Raw genomic sequence first — 21,710 nt, 5'->3', positions numbered from 1 at the left:
TGGTAGCCATGCTTTACTTCTGTGTTTCAATCTGAATGCCATCAAAGATGAACTGCAACTTAGTTCCGATGGGTTTTGTTTTTTTCACTCTAGTTTTATTGAACATTTTTTGGTACAAAACATCAAAATGATGAGAGACTTTATTTATCCTACAATGTAGAAATTGTGGTTGCAATGCAGATACAAAAATAAGGTAAAACGAGGAAAACATTAAAGAACACAAATTACATAAAATACATTAAAAGAGCTCACAGCTGATCCATTCAGGTGCCACTTCAGCGGCACCATTGCTACATAGAGCTACAAAAGTAAAATTCAATAAATTATACATTGTGCGCACAATATTATTGCACCATGGATAGAAAACGAAACAAAAACACCATTTCAACACCCATAAACACTATGGTGGCATCTGCGGTGCTCCCTGACCTGGGCCTATATTTGATCCGTCAATTAACCGACGATAAATGAAAATTAAAGTCGGTTAGTTTTCCAACCTTGATATATTGCCATGTGCATGTTTGAAAAGCATTAACGATTTTTGTCACTTTAAGTGGTTACGCGTGTTTGTATTGTGGTGAAAAAAGAAAAGAAGGGGGTTAGTTATCTTGACCTCATTAAGTGTCTTTGACTCTTTGTGAAGCGACGCGAGCAATGTCTAACCTTGGAGTGCAACTACCGTAGTTCCTTGAATTGCCGCCGGGGCGCTAATTAATTTAAAACCTCTTCTCACTCCTGCGCTTACCAAAGGCATGCAGTAAAAGTAAGCATGCCCTAATTGTTTTAAAACCTCTTCTCACTCCGGCACTTACCAAAGGCATGCAGTAAAAATTTGAGTGTGATCTAATCTTGGACCTTAAATCCTACTGAATAGCTCTTAATCTTCTTCTCTTTATTCAATTTCAAATTACCGGTATTGAAATCAGCCTCCTCCATTTTGCAAATGATGACAGGGGAATTGTCACCTGTGACGTCACGAGTTTGACCAGGCGGTAATACTAAGCATGCGCTAATTATTTTGTGAAGCGAGTTTGACCCGGCAGTAATTCAAGGCAGGCGCATACTATATGCCCTGCGGCAATTCAAGGAAATACGGTAGTTAGCATGTAGCAGCGAACATGGACACAATTATCACAAAACCAAATGCCATCACACCAATGTGGGAATATTTAAGTTTTAACCTTTAGAACAAGATGAGCCTCTAAAGACTGAGAAGCTAGTTTGCCAAATGTGCGCGTCTACAACGCCCACTTGAAATACAACCCCTCGCAGTCTAAACTCACTCCGTGTTTGGTGAAGAAGCCAAGTGACAGACACGTCAGTGTAAACAAAATAGCGTGCCCTCACAGACATACATTGCCATAGACATGCTGCCATTTATTACCGTTATAAACCTAGCACTTTTTAAAAGTGCGGTCATGTCATGTTCCTTACTCGGAATCTGCCAAACTGAATTTAGTTTTTCATATGACTTGTTAATACATCTGTTTGTACTGTAGTGTTTCCATTGTTACGTTGCACTTTAGTTCAAGAAGGTCCTTACCTGATTTTCAGTTGAGTAATGTACAAATCTACGTCTGTCTACATGAAGTGCAATTTTGTTTGTCAATACTTAATTTAGCTATTTTATTCATTGTTATGATAGTGTATTTGAGCCCCCCATCCCCTCCCTAAAATATTTAAATTAATTATTAATTAATTTCATTATATAGGTGCAAAATTTTGCTAACAGACAAAGTATATTTTCTTGTTATTGTTTTATTTAACTCGGAGATTTAAGCATTTTCATTTCAATTGCAACGTTAAAATACACAAAATACAGGTTTATTGCATTTCAATGGATATACAGTACAGGCCAAAAGTTTGGACACACCTCATTTCAATGTGTTTTCTTTATTTTCATGACTATTTACATTGTGGATTGTCACTTAAGGCATCAAATCTATGACACCTGTGAAGTTAAAAAAACTTTTCAGATGACCACCTCTTGAAGCTCATCGAGAGAATGCCAAGAGTGTGCGAAGCAGTAAACAGAGCAAAGGGTGGTTATTTTGAAGAAACTAGAATATAATACATGTTTTCAGTTATTTCACCTTTTTTTGTTAAGTACATAACTCCACGTGTGTTCATTCATAGTTTTGATGCCTTCAGTGACAATCTATAATGTACTGTAAATAGTTATGAAAATAAAGAAAACGCATTGAATGAGAAGGTGTGTCCAAACTTACCGTACGTGCAATTTTATTTTGTATTATCATTAAATCATTTGTTAATTTGGTCTCATTAAAATAATGGCAATAATATTGTTTATCGGCAATAACTTATAGGTCAATATATCATCGAGCAAAATTTGTTATCGGCCCAGGCCTAGACCGTGCTCCTCCCCATTTCTTCTAGAGTCGGGAGGGGCAGCACGGTCAGAGACAGGAACAGACCCAACAAAGCAGCTACGAGAGCTGACGCCGTCCTGGGCTGCCCACTAGTTTTGGGCCTATGTCCAAGTCTGCGCAGATGAGTAAGAATCAATCCAAGGATACAGAAGTGTCCGATTCACGCACATTCATCCATGTTTCCACCAAACTCGTCCATCCCGACGCTCCACGCTAGATCGCATCTATTTTGCCACATCTCCCCCGGTCTCGCCATGCGCACTTAGGTGTGGCAGCGAGCCAGCAGCTGGTCTCCGTTGTAAACATGGATCCCCAAAGGCCAATCCAAAAGTCCATAAAAAAGCACCAAAATGGACTGCAGAATTCACGAAAGTGCCAGCCCTTGTTGCGGCTGAACCAAAAAACACATAAAGATAAGAGAGAAATATCAAGAACACACAAGAGCACAGAGCTCCTGCAACCAGCAGCCACTACATTGGCACCATATTAAGGGTACAAATCACATACAATGAGACGAGTGCTAGTATGGGATTTTTCTTTTGGCAAAGTTCGAATGGGTTTTACTTTTGTGGCTCAGTATTAACTTAAATTGTGTCCATTTAAAAAAAAAAGAGCAAGAGTACAAAATAACATTGACTTTGCGTGTCTACAGGTGAAGCTGTCAGACTTTGGCTTCTGCGCGCAGGTGTCGAAGGATGTGCAGCGGAGGAAGTCTCTGGTCGGCACCCCTTACTGGATGGCGCCCGAGCTCATATCCCGACTTCCTTATGGACCCGAAGTGGACATCTGGTCCCTGGGCATCATGGTCATAGAGATGGTAGATGGGGAGCCGCCCTACTTTAATGAGCCGCCGCTCAAAGCCATGAAGATGATCCGAGACAATCTGCCCCCCAAGCTGAAGAACCTGCACAAGGTACTTGTGCTAAACAAACCGCAACACGCGAGAAAGACATGCTGGTGTTCTCAGGGCGTCTGCATTGTTACTTAGTGTGGATAATCAACACAATGTTTGCATGGTTCATGTTATTTTTTTGTGTCAGCAAAAACATCTTTCCTACAAATTAAAAAAAAAAGTGAAGCTTCGACACTTTATCTGGCTTGGACCACAGAAACAGAGACATAGGCAACGTATGTAAACTATACTCTTATCTGTATGTCTGAGGCTAAATCCCTTTTTGATTGACAGCGAAATGGGCGACTCCGTCTAGCTGTGCCTCGTTGTTTCGTCGCTTTGCAGAAAGTCGGGAAATTAGTGAAGGAAACAAGGCGACAAAATAAAAGTGTGGAGCGTAACATAATCAGTGTGAACAGTGTCAGAATTTGCTAACAGTTATGACCTCCATGAACATTTTTTTTCTTGACCTGCTTTGTGTGTAGTCTATTATGCTAAAGGTTTACTCTCTCGTTCTCGTATGCGCCCTCGCACATTCTCGTACGCTCGCACATCCGCTCTCTCACGCTTTCTCACACACGATTTCGCACGCTTTCACTCTGTCACACACCCTCTCACACACTCTCGCTCTTTCTTGTACGCTCTCGCTCCCATGCACTTTATCTCACACACGCTTTCTCTTGCACATTTTCGCACGCTGTCACTCTTACACACTTTCTGTCACACACTCTCTCTCACGCTTTCTCTCTCTCTCACACATTCTCGGAGACTCTCACACTCTGTCTCTCACATGCTCTCTCACACTCTCTCGCTCTCGTACATTTTTGTACGCTTTCATGCACTTTCTCTCACATACGTTCTCTCACACGCTTTCTCTTGCGCATTATTGCACGCTTATACTCTTGCACATTTTCGGACATTCTCACTCTTACACGCTTTCTGTCACACATGCTGTCTCACGCTCTCTCACGTGCTTTCTCTCGCTCTCACACATTCTCGGATGCTCTCACTCTCACACGCTTTCTCTCACACACGCTCTCTCCCAATCACTCTCGCCCATTCTCAGACGCTCTCACTCTTACACGCATTCTCTCATACACACTTTCTCTCACACACACATTCTCTCGAACGCTCTCACTCTCACGTGCTTTCTCTCACACACTCTCTCACACACGCTTTCTCTCACACATTCTCGGATGGTCTCACTCTCACACGCTTTCTCTCACACACGCTCTCTCACACTCACTCTCGCCCATTCTCAGACGCTCTCACTTTTACACGCATTCTCTCATACACGCTTTCTCTCACACACACTCTCTCACACCTTCTCTCTCGTCCAATCTCGGAGGCTCTCACTCTCACAAGCTTTCTCTCACACATGCTTTCTCTTGCACATTTTCGAACGCTTTCTCGCGCACATTTCTTAGACGCTCACACGCTTTCGCTTACACACGCTCTCACACATGCTTTCTCTCGCTCACACACAATCTCAAACGCTCTCACTCTCACACGCTCTCACACACTTTCTCTCGCTTTCACACATTCTCGGGTGCTCTCACTCACATGCTTTCTCTCACACAAGCTTTCTATCGCTCTCGCACATTCTCGGGCGCTCTCACTCTCACACACTTTCTCTAACACACGCTCTCTCAGACACGCTTTCTCTCGCACATTTTCGGACACTCACTCTCACAAGCTTTCTCTCACACACGCTCTTTTTCGCTCTCGCACATTCTCAGACGCTCTCACTCACATGTTTTCTCTCACGCACCCTTGTTCTCGCTCTCGCACATTCTCGTACGTTTTTGCTCTGACGCTCTCTCTCTCGCACACGCTCTCAGATGCTTTCTCACACACGCTTTCTCTCGTGCTTGTACGCTATCACTCTTTCTCGCACGCTTTTTCTCGCTCTCGCATGCTCTCTTCTGGACGATCTCACTCTCTTTCTCTCTCGTTCATTCTCTCACTCTTTTACTTTCTCTCACACTCGCTCTTGCACGCTCTCTCTTGCTCTCGCATGCTGTTACTCGTTCTCGCACGTTTTCGCTGGCTCATTCTCGCACGCTGTCTCCTGGACACCGCTGTCTTACTCATTGTCTATTTTTCACTCTCTCACTCACCTTTCATGTACTCTCATACCCTCTCACACACTTACTCTCCTCTCTCACTCACTCTCGTACTGTCTCCCACTTCCTCTCGCACTCTTTCTCACACCTGCTCACTCTCTATCTCACTCTCTCTCACTCTTGTGCTCTCATATTCTTTATCACACATTCTTTCTCACTCACTTTCCCACTGAGTCTCGTACTCTCTCTCACACGCCCTCTCTTGTTCTCACACTCTACTACTTGCTGTTGCACATTCTCGCTTTCTTGCTTTCTCTCTCTTGGACGCTCTGTCTCCTTACTCACTCTCGCTCTTTCTCACTCTCACTCACTCTCACAGTCTCTCTCTCCCTCTCACCCACTTTCCTTCTCACACTCTCTCACACTTTCTCTCGTACAAACTCACTCTCTCCCTCACACTGACTTGCTCACTCTTTCTCTCTCTTTCTCATTTAGGTGTCGCCCTTGCTCAAAGGCTTCCTGGACAGGATGTTGGTGCGTGACCCGGCCCAGCGCGCCTCGGCCAGCGAGCTCCTTAAACACGCCTTCCTGACAAAGGCGGGACCGCCGTCCTGCATCGTCCCACTCATGAGGCAGAACAGGCTGAAATGAGGCAACAACTGAGGTCAGAGGTCACGGACTACTTTCACTAACTGGACACTGCAAGGAGCAAAGTGGGCCTACCTTTTTTCTACTGTGGGGGAGTGTGTTCCCTGGATACTGAGCAATAATTTGGTGTGTGTGTGCACGCGCGCGTGAGTGAGTCTGAGCGTTAAGGAGAAAGAGAGCATGTGACCTGCCTGACCTGGAACTTTTTTATGACTTTTATTTGGACCTCACTTGAATTTTTAAGTGTGAAGGAGCCACGTGTTGATTTTTTTAGAGACCACTTGTCCAAACGCCCCCCAATCTTGACTACTGAGGGACAATGATGAGTCCAGGTGTGCCCCTGGTGGAAACAAGCAAAAATGAAGTCAAAGGTAAACACTGGAGTCTTGTGTGCTTGTGTGAGTATGACAATGGAGAGAGAAATCTATTATTATCACTGTCACATTTTTACCTTGATCATTTACTTTACAACCTGATGATGATGATTTTTGAAGCACTGTCAACACATTTTTAGAAACTTTTTAGATCACACATTTTCTACAAAATAAATGGATGGGCTCAAGAATCTATCAATTTAGGATGTGACGACATTAAGCAAACTCACTTTACAGACGGTGCTTTTGTTGTTTTTCGACAAGGAAACTTTATTTTATACCAAACAAAACCAGCGTGGGTGGATTATGTAGCGACTTGTTTTTGTTTAAATACACTAGCTGTGCTTTTTACTTTTGTAGCAGGTGTCAACAAGCTGGTACTTCCTAGTTCACTTTAACCAGCAGGGGGCAGCGACTGCCACGACCTGTCCCCTCTTGGCCGCAAGAGAAAAGATAGTCCTTTGCGGGGCATGGATGTGGGTGAACGTTTGACTTTTACCCCCCCAAACACTAACTGAGAAGAATGTGTGCTTTGTGCTTTTGTTTGTAGGCTCGTGAGTGAAGCGACAATCAGCTGCACTTGGAAGAGTGTGTGTTGTGACGATGAACACTATCCTTTTTGGCAGTCGTTAGACACTAAAACCAAATACTCTGAATTCTCCAAACTAGAAAAAAGAGCAAGGACCTTTGTCAAGGGCTAGCCAGTGTTGCCAGATGAGAAATGACAAAAATAATCGCAACAAAAACTTTAAATGATCGTAGTTTGAGGAAAAATATCCCACATTACAGTAAAACATTAGCATGGTGTGTAAAGTATAGTTCATAATGCAGATTTACCTTTAAAGAGGTCGTACTAGGATTTTTTTTTTACGACATTTAAAACACATCCTTGCATACATAACCTGTAATAGTCGTTCTTTCTTCAAAATATTGTATAGATTGTTTTACAGTCCATTATCAAGCCGCTTTCTGACGGTCTCTTCATGATGCACCATTTTGTGGGTGGTCTTATTTAGGTGCCTCCACTTGGACAGCGTTTTCTGCCCGTCTTCCATGTTGTAGCTTTTAGCACTTCGATATGGAGTCTACTGACAGATATACATCGGAACTATACGCTACTTTGTTTTAGAAATGGCAACAGCGGGTGATGCATGTGCATCAGTCTGCCCCACAACAATAAGATAGCGGGGAAAAAAAATATGGCGTAAATCTCTAACATATATAGAGATATCTGCTGACGTCACATATTGGGAAAATTCCAAACATTTCATTTGGAGAAAGCAAAATAGTTTTATAGATATGTCCGCCATACATCCATGGTGCTGATCCCAAACTAAGGTGTCTCTGGCAGAACAGCACCCTCACCTGGCTGTTACACAATGCACAACATCAGGCGCATCTGTTTGCTTGCAGCAGTGTATTGAAAGTGTCAATTTATCTGACATTATTTTTGTAATTATTGATTGTACAGTCAGCAAAAATACGAATGCAATAATTATCAGACATCTGGCAACGCCGAAGCTAGCCTAATAGTTGGACCTGTAATATGGGTAATGCTTGATTCACTACAAAACTAAGTGAACAGAAAATGAATTCCTCTTTCAGCACCTTTGTCCAGATCTGCACCACAATCAATTTACGTAATCTTCCCCCTTCAATTTTGTTGTTGTGTAATCCCATTATATACATAAACTGCGGATGTCCGTAATTTTCCATACAGAAAATGGAATGCTGCCGAGGCCATTTTCATAACTTTTCTACATCCTATCTATTGTAGGTACATTTATGCTAGGCTATCTGAACAGAATATAGCCTACACATCGCGGCTTGGTGAAATAAAGGATTAAAAACACATTTAATTGTTTTCAATATGCTGAGGGCCCCGTAACAAAAAGGTGCGGGCTAAAAGTGTCCCTCGGGATCGCACTTTTGACAACCCTGACATAAACAGATGTAATGACTGCGTGACTTCCTTGTTCTTGCTAACAAGAACAGCGCAACGCTCTACTGTAGTTGGTGCCTGGGCTAGCTAACATTGGCGACTAGTTTCAAGTCACAAGTTGCACCGCTATGACAACTGTCACTACTTGATCTGTACGTTAAGATCACCGTATCCAACTTGTTTTACGGCTGTTATTTTCCTGTGCGCCGTCACTGTGGCCATGGTTTTCTTTTTTGTAGTCTTTATCTGAATAGCAATGTCCTATAAAAGATTACATGCAAAACAAACGTTACCTAAGAATACAGTATTTTTTTTTTGGAAACCGCACAGAAACCCAAATAATCGGCTCAGCAGCCTTAAATGGCAAATCAATTGATTTAAGTTACAGTAGGTAAGTAATCAGCATTTTAAAAAAAATACTTGTGGCAAATACTTGTTCATGTGCATATTATTATCCCCTAAGTAAGCTGTTTGTTCTGTGCAAAAAAGTAATAAAACGTTCAAAATATCACAAAACATGACGTCGCAAAAACTTGAGAAATTGCAAGTCTAGGGAGAGACGTGGTTTTCGCGCATGCGTGTACCAATCGTGTCTTATGGTACCGATTGTGTAGTGACACTCTTTTCCAGGGACAAGACGACGTCCCAAGTCTGTTGAAACACCCGTAGAGTTTATTTTATTTTTTTGTTTGTTTACCTTCATCCTTTGCCAACGAGTAACGTGTGGATTGCTAGTAGGGTTTCAGTGCCTTGCGTGGCGGCGTCTTCTTGAAATGAACGGTTCTGCTTGTTGGCGGCGGCGGGCCATCTTCCTGTGTAAATACTCACCATGTTGTTTGTGTACACTTTGCTAGCTGACGTCATCGTCAGCGCCATCTTGTGTTGTCACTGGGATTGATTGTCAAGAAAATAAAAAGACTTTGCTTTGGAAATATGACTTTTTTTTTTATTGTTGCAACAAGTGTCCACGATGTCTCTGATTGTCTTTACTTTTCCACGTGTTTTACTCAACAGCACAGCTGAACCTGCTGTGACTGCTTCAGTTCACTGAAAAGGCCAGCAAAGCTGATAAGTGTGGCCGAGTGATATTTTATTCAAGGCTAATGAGTCCTTTCAGTTGCAGACCACCAACAGAGAAGTACCTTGGACAAGAGATGTCTCAACATTTACAAGCGGGGGGCGGATGGAATTATGCTAATGAGGTAGAGAGATGCTTTCTTATGAAACAGCCTGCATATCATTTTTTTTGTTACACTTAAAGTGTGTTTTTATCAACTCATTTGTCTAATATTGCACATTTTCCATGTTTTTTATACACAATTTTCCCAAGCTAACAATGTTTTATTTTCTATAACTTTCATTTCATTTGCTATTTAAACAAACATTTCAATTAATTTGCTCTCCCTCATGCTGCAAAATAAAGATTATTTTCTTGTCTTAATATCAAAACTTCTTCTTCAGATGTTATGACTTTACTGTTGTAAAATTGCTCCTGTTGTCTTAATTGTTTTGTTTTTTTAACTTTTATTTTATAAATTTCAACATTTAAAAAAAGTCGAGAAACAATAATCAAAATAAGTACAAAAACAGTGGGGAAAAAAACAGTACAAAATAAAACAGCGCCAGGGGGTTGTACATTTTAAGTAAGTAAAATATAATATATATATATATATATATATATATATATATATATATATATATACAGTGGGGCAAAATAGTATTTAGTCAGCCACCGATTGTGCAAGTTCTCCCACTTAAAATGATGACAGAGGTCTGTAATTTTCATCATAGGTACACTTCAACTGTGAGAGACGGAATGTGAAAAAAAATCAAGGAATTCACACTGTAGGAATTTTGAACAATTTATTTGTAAATTATGGTGGAAAATAAGTATTTGGTAAACCATTCAAAGGTCTCACTGATGGAAGGAGGTTTTGGCTCAAAATCTCACGATACATGGCCCCATTCAATCTTTCCTTAACACGGATCAATCGTCCTGTCCCCTTAGCAGAAAAACAGCCCCAAAGCATGATGTTCCCACCCCCGTGCTTCACAGTAGGTATGGTGTTCTTGGGATGCAACTCAGTATTCTTCTGCCTCCAAACACGACGAGTTGAGTTTATACCAAAAAGTTATATTTTGGTATAACTGTGGTTCCAACACAGCAGAGAGAGTCCCGTCCACATTGGGGGCCAGCAGGAAACTACCCCAAGCGGAGGCGGATCAGCAGCGCAGAGATGTCCCAGCCGACACACAGGCGAGTGGTCCATCCTGGGTCTCGACTCTGGACGAGCGGTCCATCCTGGGTCTCGACTCAGGACAGCCAGTACTTCATCCATGGCCACCGAACCGGACCCCCTCCAGTGGAACAGAGGAGAAAAAGAAAAGAAACAGCAGATCAACCGGTCTAAAAAAGGAGTCTATTTAAGTTGCAGGTAACATCAAGGTCCTTCTTGTATCTGTCTTAATTGTCCTCCAATCGACCACGGGCTGACTTGAAGTAACCCTGAATGGGCGCGGCCTCAGAGTTCGACATTTCGGAAGTCACGTGACATCACGTTTCAAAATTAGGTTAAATATATAACCATTTGCATTTTTAAATACCGATATTTTGTGTATGGTTTTAAAGTGAAGGAAACCAAAACTCGCTTTTTTTTCGTCTCATGTCAATCCTATTGTAAATGTTGAATTACATTATTAAGCCTCATCCGTCATTTTTTTTTCCAAATAACGTGGTCGTTGTTGCCGTGATGTGTTTTATTGGATGGGAGAGTCCCCTCGTCACTTCCGGTCCCGTGACGCGCGGGAAGGCGGTCTTTTTCCGGTCAAGGAGCGGGGCTCGGCTTCGGCGGCGAGCCAATGAGAGGCCGCACTCAGCTGATCCAGGAGCGGCGGCGGAGGTGGAAGGACACTTGTTGCCGAGCAGCAGAGGCGCTTCACGGCTTGGTCTTCGTCAACATCCCCGCTGCCTTCAGGTGAGACCCGACTTGGTTTTTGTCAGCTTTTAAAGACCTGAACGTCAATCTTTGAATGTCGAATGTATGTAAGTCATGTTTGCCTTATTTGTCACTTCCAATCAAAATACATAACACACACTAAAAACAGATTTTAGCATCGTGTGTAATGTTACGTACAAATATCCAGAAAGAAAAATGCGAAACTAAACAGGAAGTCGCAAGCGAGTAAAAAGAAGACATTCCTACAACAACACTTTTTATTGCCTTGTCAAACGTCGGATAGGATTTTTTCCCCACCAACGACTCACATCCTGAAAAATAATGAAGGGATGTAAGAGGGTCACTTTTATATTTTTATACATTTATTTAATGAGGGCCACAAATGTCCCCCAAGCTGTTTGCTGTACTCAAAGCTTGTTTTCATTAATGATTGTTGCTCTGGTAGTCATATTACCGTTTGAAGCAATATTAATGATGTTAACTGTAAGAAAAAAAAACAACAACAACAGTGAAATGTATGTTGGTTTTTACAGTGCATTACCGTGAATTAAAATACTGTAACCGGTAAAATTCTGGCGACTGAGCTGCAATTTTTAGCTGTAAAATCTACAGTTGTTGTTTTTGCAATTAACTGTAAATTGAAGAAAAAGTACCACTGTTATTTTACGGTAAAATCCTGGCGACTGAGCTACCAATAGTTTTTACTGTTGTGTGGTATTTACAGTGCATTCTGTAAATGGGGAAAATTGTTATTACGAGAAATTTTGTCAATTGAGCTTTCAGTTTTTTACCATAAACATTGTTTTACTGTGCATGACTGTAAATAGCAAAACATGTTATTTTTACAGTAAATTATGGCAACTGAGCTTCCTGTTTTTTTTAACATAAACACTTTTTTTACAGTGCATTACTGTAAATGAGAAAATGGCACTACTGTTTTACAGTAAATTTTGCCGACTGAGCTTCCATTTTTTTACCATAAACTCTTGTTTTTACAGTGCATTACTGTAACTTGGGAAAAAAGGTACTACTGTTGAATTTACATTAAATTATGGTGACTGAGCTGTCATTTTTGACTGGAAACTTTGTTTTTACAGTGCATTACTGTAAATTGGGAAACAAAACTTTATTTTACAGTAAAATCTTGGCGACTGAGCTGCCATTTTTTTACTGTTGTGTGGTATTTACAGTGCATTACTGTAAGTTGGGCAAATGGTCCTATTCTTGTTTTTACGGGAAATTTTGTCAATTGAGCTTTCCGTTTTTTACCATAAACATTGTTTTACTGCGCATTACTGTAAATAGCAAAACATGTTATTTTTACGTTTTAAACATAAACGCTGTTTTTACAGTGCATTACTGTAAATGGGAAAATGGCATCACTGTTATTTTTACGGTAAATTATTTTTTTTTTACCATAAACTCTTGTTTTTACAGTGCATTACTGTAACTGGGAAAAAAAGGTACTACTGTTGAATTTACATTAAATTATGGTGACTGAGCTGTCATTTTTGACTGGAAACTTGGTTTTTACAGTACATTACTGTAAATTGGGGAACAGTGCTGCTGTTATTTTTACAGTAAAATTTTGGCAACTGAGATAGTTTTTACCGTATATTCTGCGGTCTTGTTGTTTTTACAGTGCATTACTGTAAATGGAAAAATGGCACCACTGAGCTGCCAGTTGTTAACCTTGAACTTAGTTTTTACAGTGAGAATACTGTAAATTGAAAAACCTTATAACTGCTATTTTACAATATAATACTGGTGACTGAGCTGCCAATTGTTTACCGTAATTTCTATGGTTGTGTTGTTTTTACAGTGCTTTCCTGTAAATTAACGAAACGGTACTACTGTGAGTTTTACAGTAAGATTCCATAATTGTTTTTACAGTACATTACAGTAAAGGGGAAATGGTACCACTGTTTTTTTACAGTAAGATTCTGGTGACCTAGCTGCAAGTTGTTTACATTCAACTTAGTTTTTACAGTGATATTCATATAAATTGAAAACTCGTATCACTGCTATTTTGGCGACTGAACTGCTAGTTTTTTTTTTTGTTTTGTTTTTGTTTTTTTACCATACATATTTTTACAGTACATTACTGTCAGTGGGAAAAAATGGTACCACTGTTCTTTTTACAGTAAAATTCTGTTTACTGAGCTGCCAGGTTTTTTCTTCTTTCATAAATATTGTTTTTACAGTATATTACTGTAAATGAAAAAAATGGTGCCACTTTTTTTTAAAAGAAATATTCTGTTGGCTGAATTGACAGTTGTTTACCTTTAACTTAGTTTTTACAGTGAGATTACTGTACATTGAAAAACCTTATCACTGTTATTTTACGATATAATGCCGGTGACTGAGCTGACAATTATTTACGGTAAATTCTATGGCCGTGTTATTTTGACAGAGCATTACTGTAAATGAAAATAATGGTACTACTGTGATTTTTACAGTAAGATTTCATACAATAACTGTTTTTTTACAGTACATTACTGTAAGGGCGAATTGGTACCACTTTTTTTTTTACAGTATGATTCTGGTGACTTGGCTGCCAGTTGTTTACATTCAACTTAGTTTTAACAGTGATATTACTGTAAATTGAAAAACCGCATCACTGCTGTTTTACTATACAATACTGGTGACTGAGCTGCCAATTACTTACAGTGAATTCTATGGTTGTGTTGTTTTTACAGTGCATTACTGTAAATGAAAAAAAATATTACTGCTGTTATTTTTACAGTAGGATTCTAGCAACTTAGCTGCCAGTTTTTTTTTTTCCCTAAACGTTGTTTTTACAGTTGCCTTATTGTAAATGGAAAAATGGTACCACTGTTTTTTTTACAGTAAGATTCTGGTGACTGAGTTTCCAGTTTTTTACATCAAACTTAGTTTTTACAGTGATATTACTGTAAATTCAAAAACCGTATCACTCCTATTTTATCGTAAAATAATGGTGACTAAGGTGCCAGTTAATTACTGTAAATTCAATGGCTGTGTTATTTTGACAGCGCAAAATGGCACAAAAATGGCACTACTGTTATTTTTACAGTAAGATTCCGGCTACAGAGCTTCCAGTTTTTTTTTTTTACCATAAATGTTTTTTTTTACAGTTCGTTACTGTAAATTGGAAAACAGTACCTCCATTATTTTTTACAGTACAATTCTTTCAATTGAGCTGCTATTTTTTTAATTTTTACAGTATACAGTGTATTTGTACATGAAGCCAATAAATTGTGTATTTCCGTAGAGCGGCTCCTCGCCTAACAAGTAAACGTGTGCACGTTCAAAATCTCACTCAAGGGAACCGACCCATGAGCAAGCACTTGGTGAGGAAGTACTCCTTATAAGGAAGCGACTTGGGTTGAGACAGAGTGAGTGCAGGGAGAGAAAGTAGGATGGAGGGCTTTATGGAGGAGAGTGTTTGCACTCGCAACACACTTGAGGTCACACAACACACGTGTCGCCATGCTGGTGCTTCACGGCCACTTGACATGTTTGGAGTGTCGTCCTCTTTGTCACCTGGACGCAAAAGGCTTTCGTGCACATTTACTTTTGTGGATAAATGTTGGAGAATCAAACCACTTCCGGTCAGTCAGAAATGTTACAATATTTTACTCATTTCTTTGTACAATCGACCACGCCCTCTTTCAGTACACAAACACATAACTGCAGATATGCTTTGGCATCCAATAAGCACACTGTAAAAAATAAATATCTAGAAAAACTGGCGTCAAAGCTGCCAATATTTTTACTGTAAAATCTGGGGTTGTTTTTTTTACAGTGCATTACTGTAAATGGAAAAACGCTACCATTGTTTGTTTTTTTAGTAAAAAACTAGCAACTTAATAACACCTACGGTTGTTGTTTTTACAGTGATATTACTGTAATTGGGAAAAACGGTACTACTGTTATTTTCAAAGTAAATTTGAGTGACTAATTTGCTAGTTTTTTACTGTAAAATTTACGGACACTGTTTTTACAGTGCATTGCTGTAATTGGAAAAAAATGGTACCACTGTTATTTTTATGTTAAAATTTTGGCAGCTGAGATTCCTGTTTTTGTTTGGTTTGTTTTTTACGTAAATTCTTCAGTTGGTGTTTTTACAGTGCGTTACTGTAAATGTAAAAACAGCACCACTGTTAATTTTTCGGTGAAATTGTTGCGATTGAGCTGCCAGTTTTTTACTATAAAATACATTGGGGGGTTTTAACCATGCAGTACTGCAAAGGAAAAGATGGTAGTACTGTTATTTTGATGGTAAAAAATTGGCAGCTGAGTACCCAGAAATTTACTGTAAAATTTACCATCGTTTTTTACAGTGATTCACTATAGTTGGGAAGCTGTACCACTTTTAATTTTACAGTAAAATTGTGGTAAGTGAACTGGCATTTTTTCCACTGTCAAATCTATAGTTGTTGTTTCCACAGTATAATTGGAACTGAAAAAAGTTTTTTTTATGATAAAATTTGAGCGACTAATTTGCTAGTTTTTACTGTAAATTGAAAAACGTTAATACTGTTATTTTTACGGAAAAATTCTGTCAACTGAGCAGCAAACTTTCTTTTTTAGCATAATATCTAGAATTGTTGTTTTTACAGTAATATTATTGTAACTGGAAAAAGGTTATTTTTATGATAAAATTTGAATGACTTTTTCTGTCAAATTTACAGCCGCTGTTTTTACAGTGCAGTACTGTAATTGGAAAAACAGTACTACTGTTATTTTTATGATATAATTCCAGCAACTGAGCTGCAAGTTTTTTTTTTACCGTAACATTTTAGGTTGGTGTTTTTACAGTGCATTATTGTAAGTAGAAAAACATTACCACTGATAACTTTGCAGTAAAATTTTTGCGACTGAGATGCCAATTTTTTAACCAAAAAATATACTGTTTTTTTTAACCTGCAATACTGCACAGAAAAAATTCTAATGAATTGTATTTTATTGAAAAAGGGTAACAATTCTAATTTTACAGTAAAATTCTGAGGACTGAGCTGCCATTTTTTTAAATGTATTTTTTTTAAATCAAGAGACTTTTCAAATTATTTTTTATAGTGCATTATTGTAAATATAAAGTTGGTACCACTGTTATTTTATGGTAAAATTGTTGTAACTGAGCTGTCAGTTTTTTTGTTTGTTTTTTTTTCAATTTAAAAATCTACTGTAAATTTTACAGTGTATTCCTGTAATGGAAAAACTTTACAACTGTCATTTGTACAGTACAATTCTGGCAACTGAACTGTAAAGTGTTTTTTTTAACCATAATATCTGCAATTGTTTTTTTTACAGTAATATTACTGTAACTGGGAAAAAGGTACCAGTGGTATTTTTACGGTAAAATTTGAGCAACTAATTTGGTAGTTTTTACTGTCAAATTTACGGCCGTTGTTTTTATAGTCCATTACTGTAACTGGAAAAACGGTACTACTGTTATTTTTACTGAGGAATTCTGGCTACTGAGTTGTTGTTTTTGGTTTTTTTTTACCGTAAAACCTTCAGTTGTTTTTTTTTTTACAGTGCATTACTGTAAATGGAAAAAGGATATCACTGTTCATTTTGTTGTAAAATTGTTGCGACTCAGCTACCAGTTTTTAAAATGTGAAATCTACTGTCGATTTTACAGTGCATTACTGTAAATGGAATAACGGTAGCACTGTTTATTTTACGGTAAAGTTCTGGCTACTGCGCTTCCCGTTTTTTTTTTTTTACCATAAAATATACAGTTGGTGTTTTTACAGTGGGTTACTGTAAATGGAAAAACGTTACCACTGTTATTTTATGGTAAAATTGTTGCGACTTATTTATCTTTTTTTTTTTTACTGTAAAACCTACAGTAGTCCTTTTTATAGTGCATTAGTGTAAATTGAAAAAGGGTACTACTATTATTTTATTGTAGGATTCTGGCAACTGAGTTGGTAATTTTTCACTGTAAAATCTACAGTTAAAGTGCATAAAGTATAAAAATTATACCAGTTTTATTTTTATGGATGTCGTGGTTTGTGCAGCCCTTTGAGACATTCGTGATTAAGGGCTATATAAGTAAACTTTGATTGATTGATTGAAGGTAAAATTCTGGTTTGATACTACTTAGCCTTCCCAGTGAAATATGTAAACCTGCGTGTAGAAACTCTCACTAGACATATTTGACTTCAGAATAGATTTGATTATAAATAAATAAAATTATAGTATTTAATTAAAATCAAGTCCAAAATTATTTAATCCTATTCTGACAATAAAATTGCATTTGTGTCAAAATATTATAATCTTTTTTTAAAGGTAATTAAAACTATGCAAGCAAGTAATTTACTTTAATTAATTCAAAAGGGTGATGTAAAACTACAATATTGTATGTATACATTTTTGTATCCTATTTTTTCCCATAAGTCACAGCCAATTACGCGCATTGTAACAATGTTTTTGTTGTTGGATGAAAAAGTCCAGGTGTTTGTGGTCCGGTTGGATGTCTGCGTCGGCGTGTTTTCCGTGGAAGTGCGGATGCATCGGTCAGCTCTGGGTCCTCCTCCTCACCTCCATGCCCCGCCTCTTTGCAGGTACACCGCCTTTAGCCCCGCCCCCTCCCGCTGGTCCCTACTCACGTTCTCCCCCGCCCCCTGCAGGCAAGCTGAGTAACTGCAGCCATCCGTTGGTGCCGGAACACGGCGGTTTCCGCTGCGAGCCGTCACCCTGCAGAGGTTTCCCCCACAGGAGCTCGGTCCGCGTGTTCTGCGAGGCAGGCTACCGCACCGATGTGTCCGCCGTCTCCCGGTGCCACCGCGGTGTCTGGAGGCCCCGCCTCCCCGCCGCCTGCGTGCGCGTGGAAGGTGAGGAAGCAATATTTTTTGTGGCAGGTCAGCATTTTGGTGGAGACGAACTTGCCAAAATAAAATGCTGAGGTGGTTGAAGACACTTCCTTCCTGGCTGGTCCAGGAAGCAGACTTTAGTTTCACTTTCCATGCGACTCCAGGGAGCAAAATGTCAAGAAGACTTTCTTTTTTAAAATGTATTTCATGACAACATGATTCAAAATCACTTTTTAGCATATAACATGTTTTGTGGGGATTTGGAGGGAAAAAAGATTAATTTATTATGTATTGTCATGACTCATATCGTTCATGGCCATTTAAGAACTTTTTTTCAACCTAAAAATATTTTGACAGTACTTTCGTTACAAAATGGCAAAATGCGCAATGAAAAGCAAAACAGTTACAAAATATTGATGTTTTGAACATGTTTGCAGTTTCACATCCTAACATCTGGGAAAAAGAGTAGGAAGAAGTAGAGCTTATTCAATCCTACCTTTTTTTTGTTTGTCCAGAAGTCAGTTTTTGTAGTTTGGATTGCTTGAAAAATTGACAAAAAAGTGTTTTTTTAACACACAAAAATTGTCACTTCTTGTAGTTCATATTGCTGAAAAAGTATTTTTTATTTTTTTTGTCAAACAAAATGTTGCCACTTTCTTGACTCGTTTCCGGCTGAAAGAAGACAGAAAAAAAAACTTTGACTCAAGCTATTGGACATGAGGATGCCCAATGGTTTACTTGGTGGTGGTCAGCACATTTTAACTCCAGGAAATCTTAGAAAATATTGCCTGATGATGAGGATGTTGTTATTCAAATGTAATTAATTTCCATAATAATAGATGATTAAAGACGAGCAATTGAATTACAGCCAGAGAAACTAATGGAGCTATAAATACTTACAATTTATTTATAATACAGTAATTCCATTAGAATTAAAGATAGTATATTAAAGTACATATACTACATTATTTCATCTACAGATATTACAGTACAGTTCTATTCAGATTTACATATATAGATTCTGTCATGCGGTGCTCGCATCGTGGACGCGCGTTTTGTCACCCCAAGATGCAAAAGGACCAGAAGGACAGGAATTGCAGGTAGGAGCTTGATTTAATGTACAAAAAATAAAATAACACTGATACAAAAGGTAAAAGAAAGCGCGTGCCTACGCACGGATAGCTAACGCTAAGTTTAGCATGGAGTCCATCCAAGAGTCCAAAATGAGTGTGCCGAGCGCACGAGAAGCTAAGGCAAAACTTAGCACAAGTATAGACATAGAGAAAATACAAACATGAGTGTTGCATACAGCAAACAACGGATAACGACAGAACTGAGGTCGAAGGTAGGCTTAAATACTAAAGCAATAATCAAAACACAGGTGCGCATAAAAGAACAAGAGCAGGTGGAACAAATGAGAAACCTCGATAACAAAATAAAACAAGAGCCAAACCAGGGATCGGAAGAGTCCAAAAACAAACAGGAAACACAAAAGAACTCAAAAACCAAAACAATATATGATCTGGGTGGCGGATCATAACAGATTCCTAGAATATAATAAAATTATACTATATATATATATATATATATATATATATATATATACATTTATTTTGCACATATATACTGTATACGGATATATAATGCAGCATTTCCGAATATTTTATACCGCAATTTCAGTACATATAATCCGGTAATTAGAGTACATATTAAAAATTAATTAGGGTACATGTAATACAGTGATTAAAGTACTTGTAATACAGCAATTGGAGTACATATAATACAGTTATTAGAGTACTTTTAATACAGTGATTAAAGTACATGTAATACAGCAATTTGAGTACATGTAATTCAGCGATTGAAGTACAGTACATATAATACAGCGATTAGAGTACATGTAATTCAATGATTAGAATACATGTAATGGAGCGATTATTGTACATGTAATACAGTGGTTAGAGTACATGTCAGAGCGATCAAAGTACCTGTAATCCAGCGATTAGAGTACCTGTAATGAAAGTTTAATGTTAAAGTACTCCAGGACATGTCAAGTTTGATTTACTTAGCAGGCGCGCTGTGGTTTGCCTTCAAACAGGAAGTGACATTTGAAGTGAAAAGAGGCGAGCAGATCAACATCTACTTTTTTCCACCCACATTGCTTTGCTGTGCTTGGCCTTCCCCACAGCAGGGGGCGCTCAAAGAAACGTGGAAAGCGGGTTCAACGTGGCGTCCACGGCGGCAGGCGTGTCCATCTTCCTGCTCACCACCACCGCCTGTCTAGTGGTCAAGTCCCGCCTCTGCACCTGTCTGTCGCACAGGTGAGCTAGGCCCCCCCCCCCCCCACAAGCCCCTCCCTCCTTGCTCACACCTGTGTCTGATCAGCAGGCGGCGGCCGTCGGACCAGCTGGACTTGATGGGGGAGGGACTTCCTGTCCAGTTGCCATCCTACGAGGAGGCGGTGTACGGCAGCTGGGGGCAGCGTCTCCCCGCCCGCTCGTTGCCGCCGGGCCCCACCCAGCTCCTGTTGGCTCGCTTGCCCCCCGGCGACAGATCGGGAGGTGGCCCCCATCCCTTTCCTGCCCATGCCCCGCCCTCCTATGAGGAGACCCAATCGCATGGCGGTGACAGGACAAGCGACGTGCGGCGGTTACACCTTTCGTTGTCGGACGACAAATACATTTAATGGACACGCATTTGAACATTTGATTGACAGGCGCAGAATGCGATGACTCAGCACTTTTTTTTCTTTAGAATGCAATGAGGGCACAGAGACGCAAGATGATTGGCCGGTTTGCACAAATCTTAGTCATTTTGAAATAATTGTGTGAGTGTGCGTGTGTATGTATGTGTGTGTGTGTGTGAGTTACTTGAACATGTGTTTCCATGGCAACCATTGCTACTGAAAATTCCTGCCAGGACATTTGTTATTAAATCTACCAGGGTTATTTTCCAACACTTCAATAATGGAAATAATTAATAGAAATGACGGTAAATAGAATTTTGTTTTAAATATTTATAAAAAATTATATTATTTTTTTGAGCTGTATCACATCACACAGGGACTGTAGATCAAACACTGAATTAACACAAACTCTTAGAAATAGATCAAACAATGAATAAATATTTTTGACTGTCTTCCATATTTACTGGACTGATGTAATCTTTCTGTTGGGGATGTCATCTCATTTCTGGTGTTGCGACATCTTGGTTTGCAAGTTTCATTTTGCAAAAAACTGTCAACCACACTCTTATTTCTTTACGAAGTGATGATGCAAACCACCATTATGTGGTGACTGTATGTAGGAGGCCGAGTACTTGGAACAGCTGTCACAATGGCGTTACTGCAGCCACAATATTAAACATGTTGTTTTACGAGTACCTAAAGAACCCCAGCATTATTATTTTTTATTATATTAGTAAATAAAGCTGGGATAGAGGCTGTTTTTTTTAGTATATATACTAATTTTTTTCGTATATCTTCACCCAAAATTCGATTTATATTATCTCATCTTTAATGAAGTGACTTATGTTGTGGTGATTATTATTAGACAGGAGACTTCCTGCTGACTTGCAGTTTGTCGGAAAAAAAGAAGTTGATTTACTGTAACACACACACACACACACACACACACACA

General features: G+C 39.1%; 2 protein-coding genes across 7 annotated transcripts in view; both read left to right on the top strand.

Annotated features, from left to right (window-relative positions):
* Positions 1–9,244, top strand: part of pak4 (p21 protein (Cdc42/Rac)-activated kinase 4) — a 73,853-nt gene extending 64,609 nt beyond the window's left edge. For 2 of the 3 annotated variants that reach the window (XM_061877556.1, XM_061877555.1), the window contains exons 9-10: positions 3,043–3,303; positions 5,844–9,244. In XM_061877556.1, the coding sequence (XP_061733540.1) occupies positions 3,043–3,303; positions 5,844–5,999 (417 nt within the window). In that variant the 3' untranslated portion in view covers positions 6,000–9,244. The remainder of the gene's footprint in view (positions 1–3,042; positions 3,304–5,843) is intronic. The other variant, XR_009802577.1, reaches the window with a different exon arrangement.
* A 1,803-nt stretch (positions 9,245–11,047) lies between these two features.
* Positions 11,048–21,217, top strand: zgc:152863 (uncharacterized protein LOC562658 homolog). Of its 4 annotated transcripts, none has more exons than XM_061877554.1 (5): positions 11,048–11,287; positions 17,712–17,826; positions 17,893–18,096; positions 20,264–20,393; positions 20,461–21,217. In XM_061877554.1, the coding sequence occupies exons 1-5, from the start codon at positions 11,063–11,065 to the stop codon at positions 20,756–20,758; spliced, it is 972 nt and encodes a 323-aa protein (XP_061733538.1). In that variant the 5' UTR covers positions 11,048–11,062; the 3' UTR covers positions 20,759–21,217. The 4 variants fall into 4 exon arrangements, with proteins under 4 accessions (XP_061733538.1, XP_061733537.1, XP_061733536.1 ...); XM_061877553.1 differs by having other exon boundaries at positions 20,458–21,217; XM_061877552.1 differs by having other exon boundaries at positions 20,261–20,393.
* The last annotated feature ends 493 nt before the right edge of the window (positions 21,218–21,710 follow it).

Source organism: Nerophis ophidion, linkage group LG18, assembly GCF_033978795.1.
Source record: "Nerophis ophidion isolate RoL-2023_Sa linkage group LG18, RoL_Noph_v1.0, whole genome shotgun sequence".
In the NCBI taxonomy this organism is placed as follows: Eukaryota; Metazoa; Chordata; class Actinopteri; order Syngnathiformes; family Syngnathidae; genus Nerophis; species Nerophis ophidion.
Note: the sequence above shows the minus strand (reverse complement) of the source record. Positions and strands in the feature narration are given on the sequence as shown.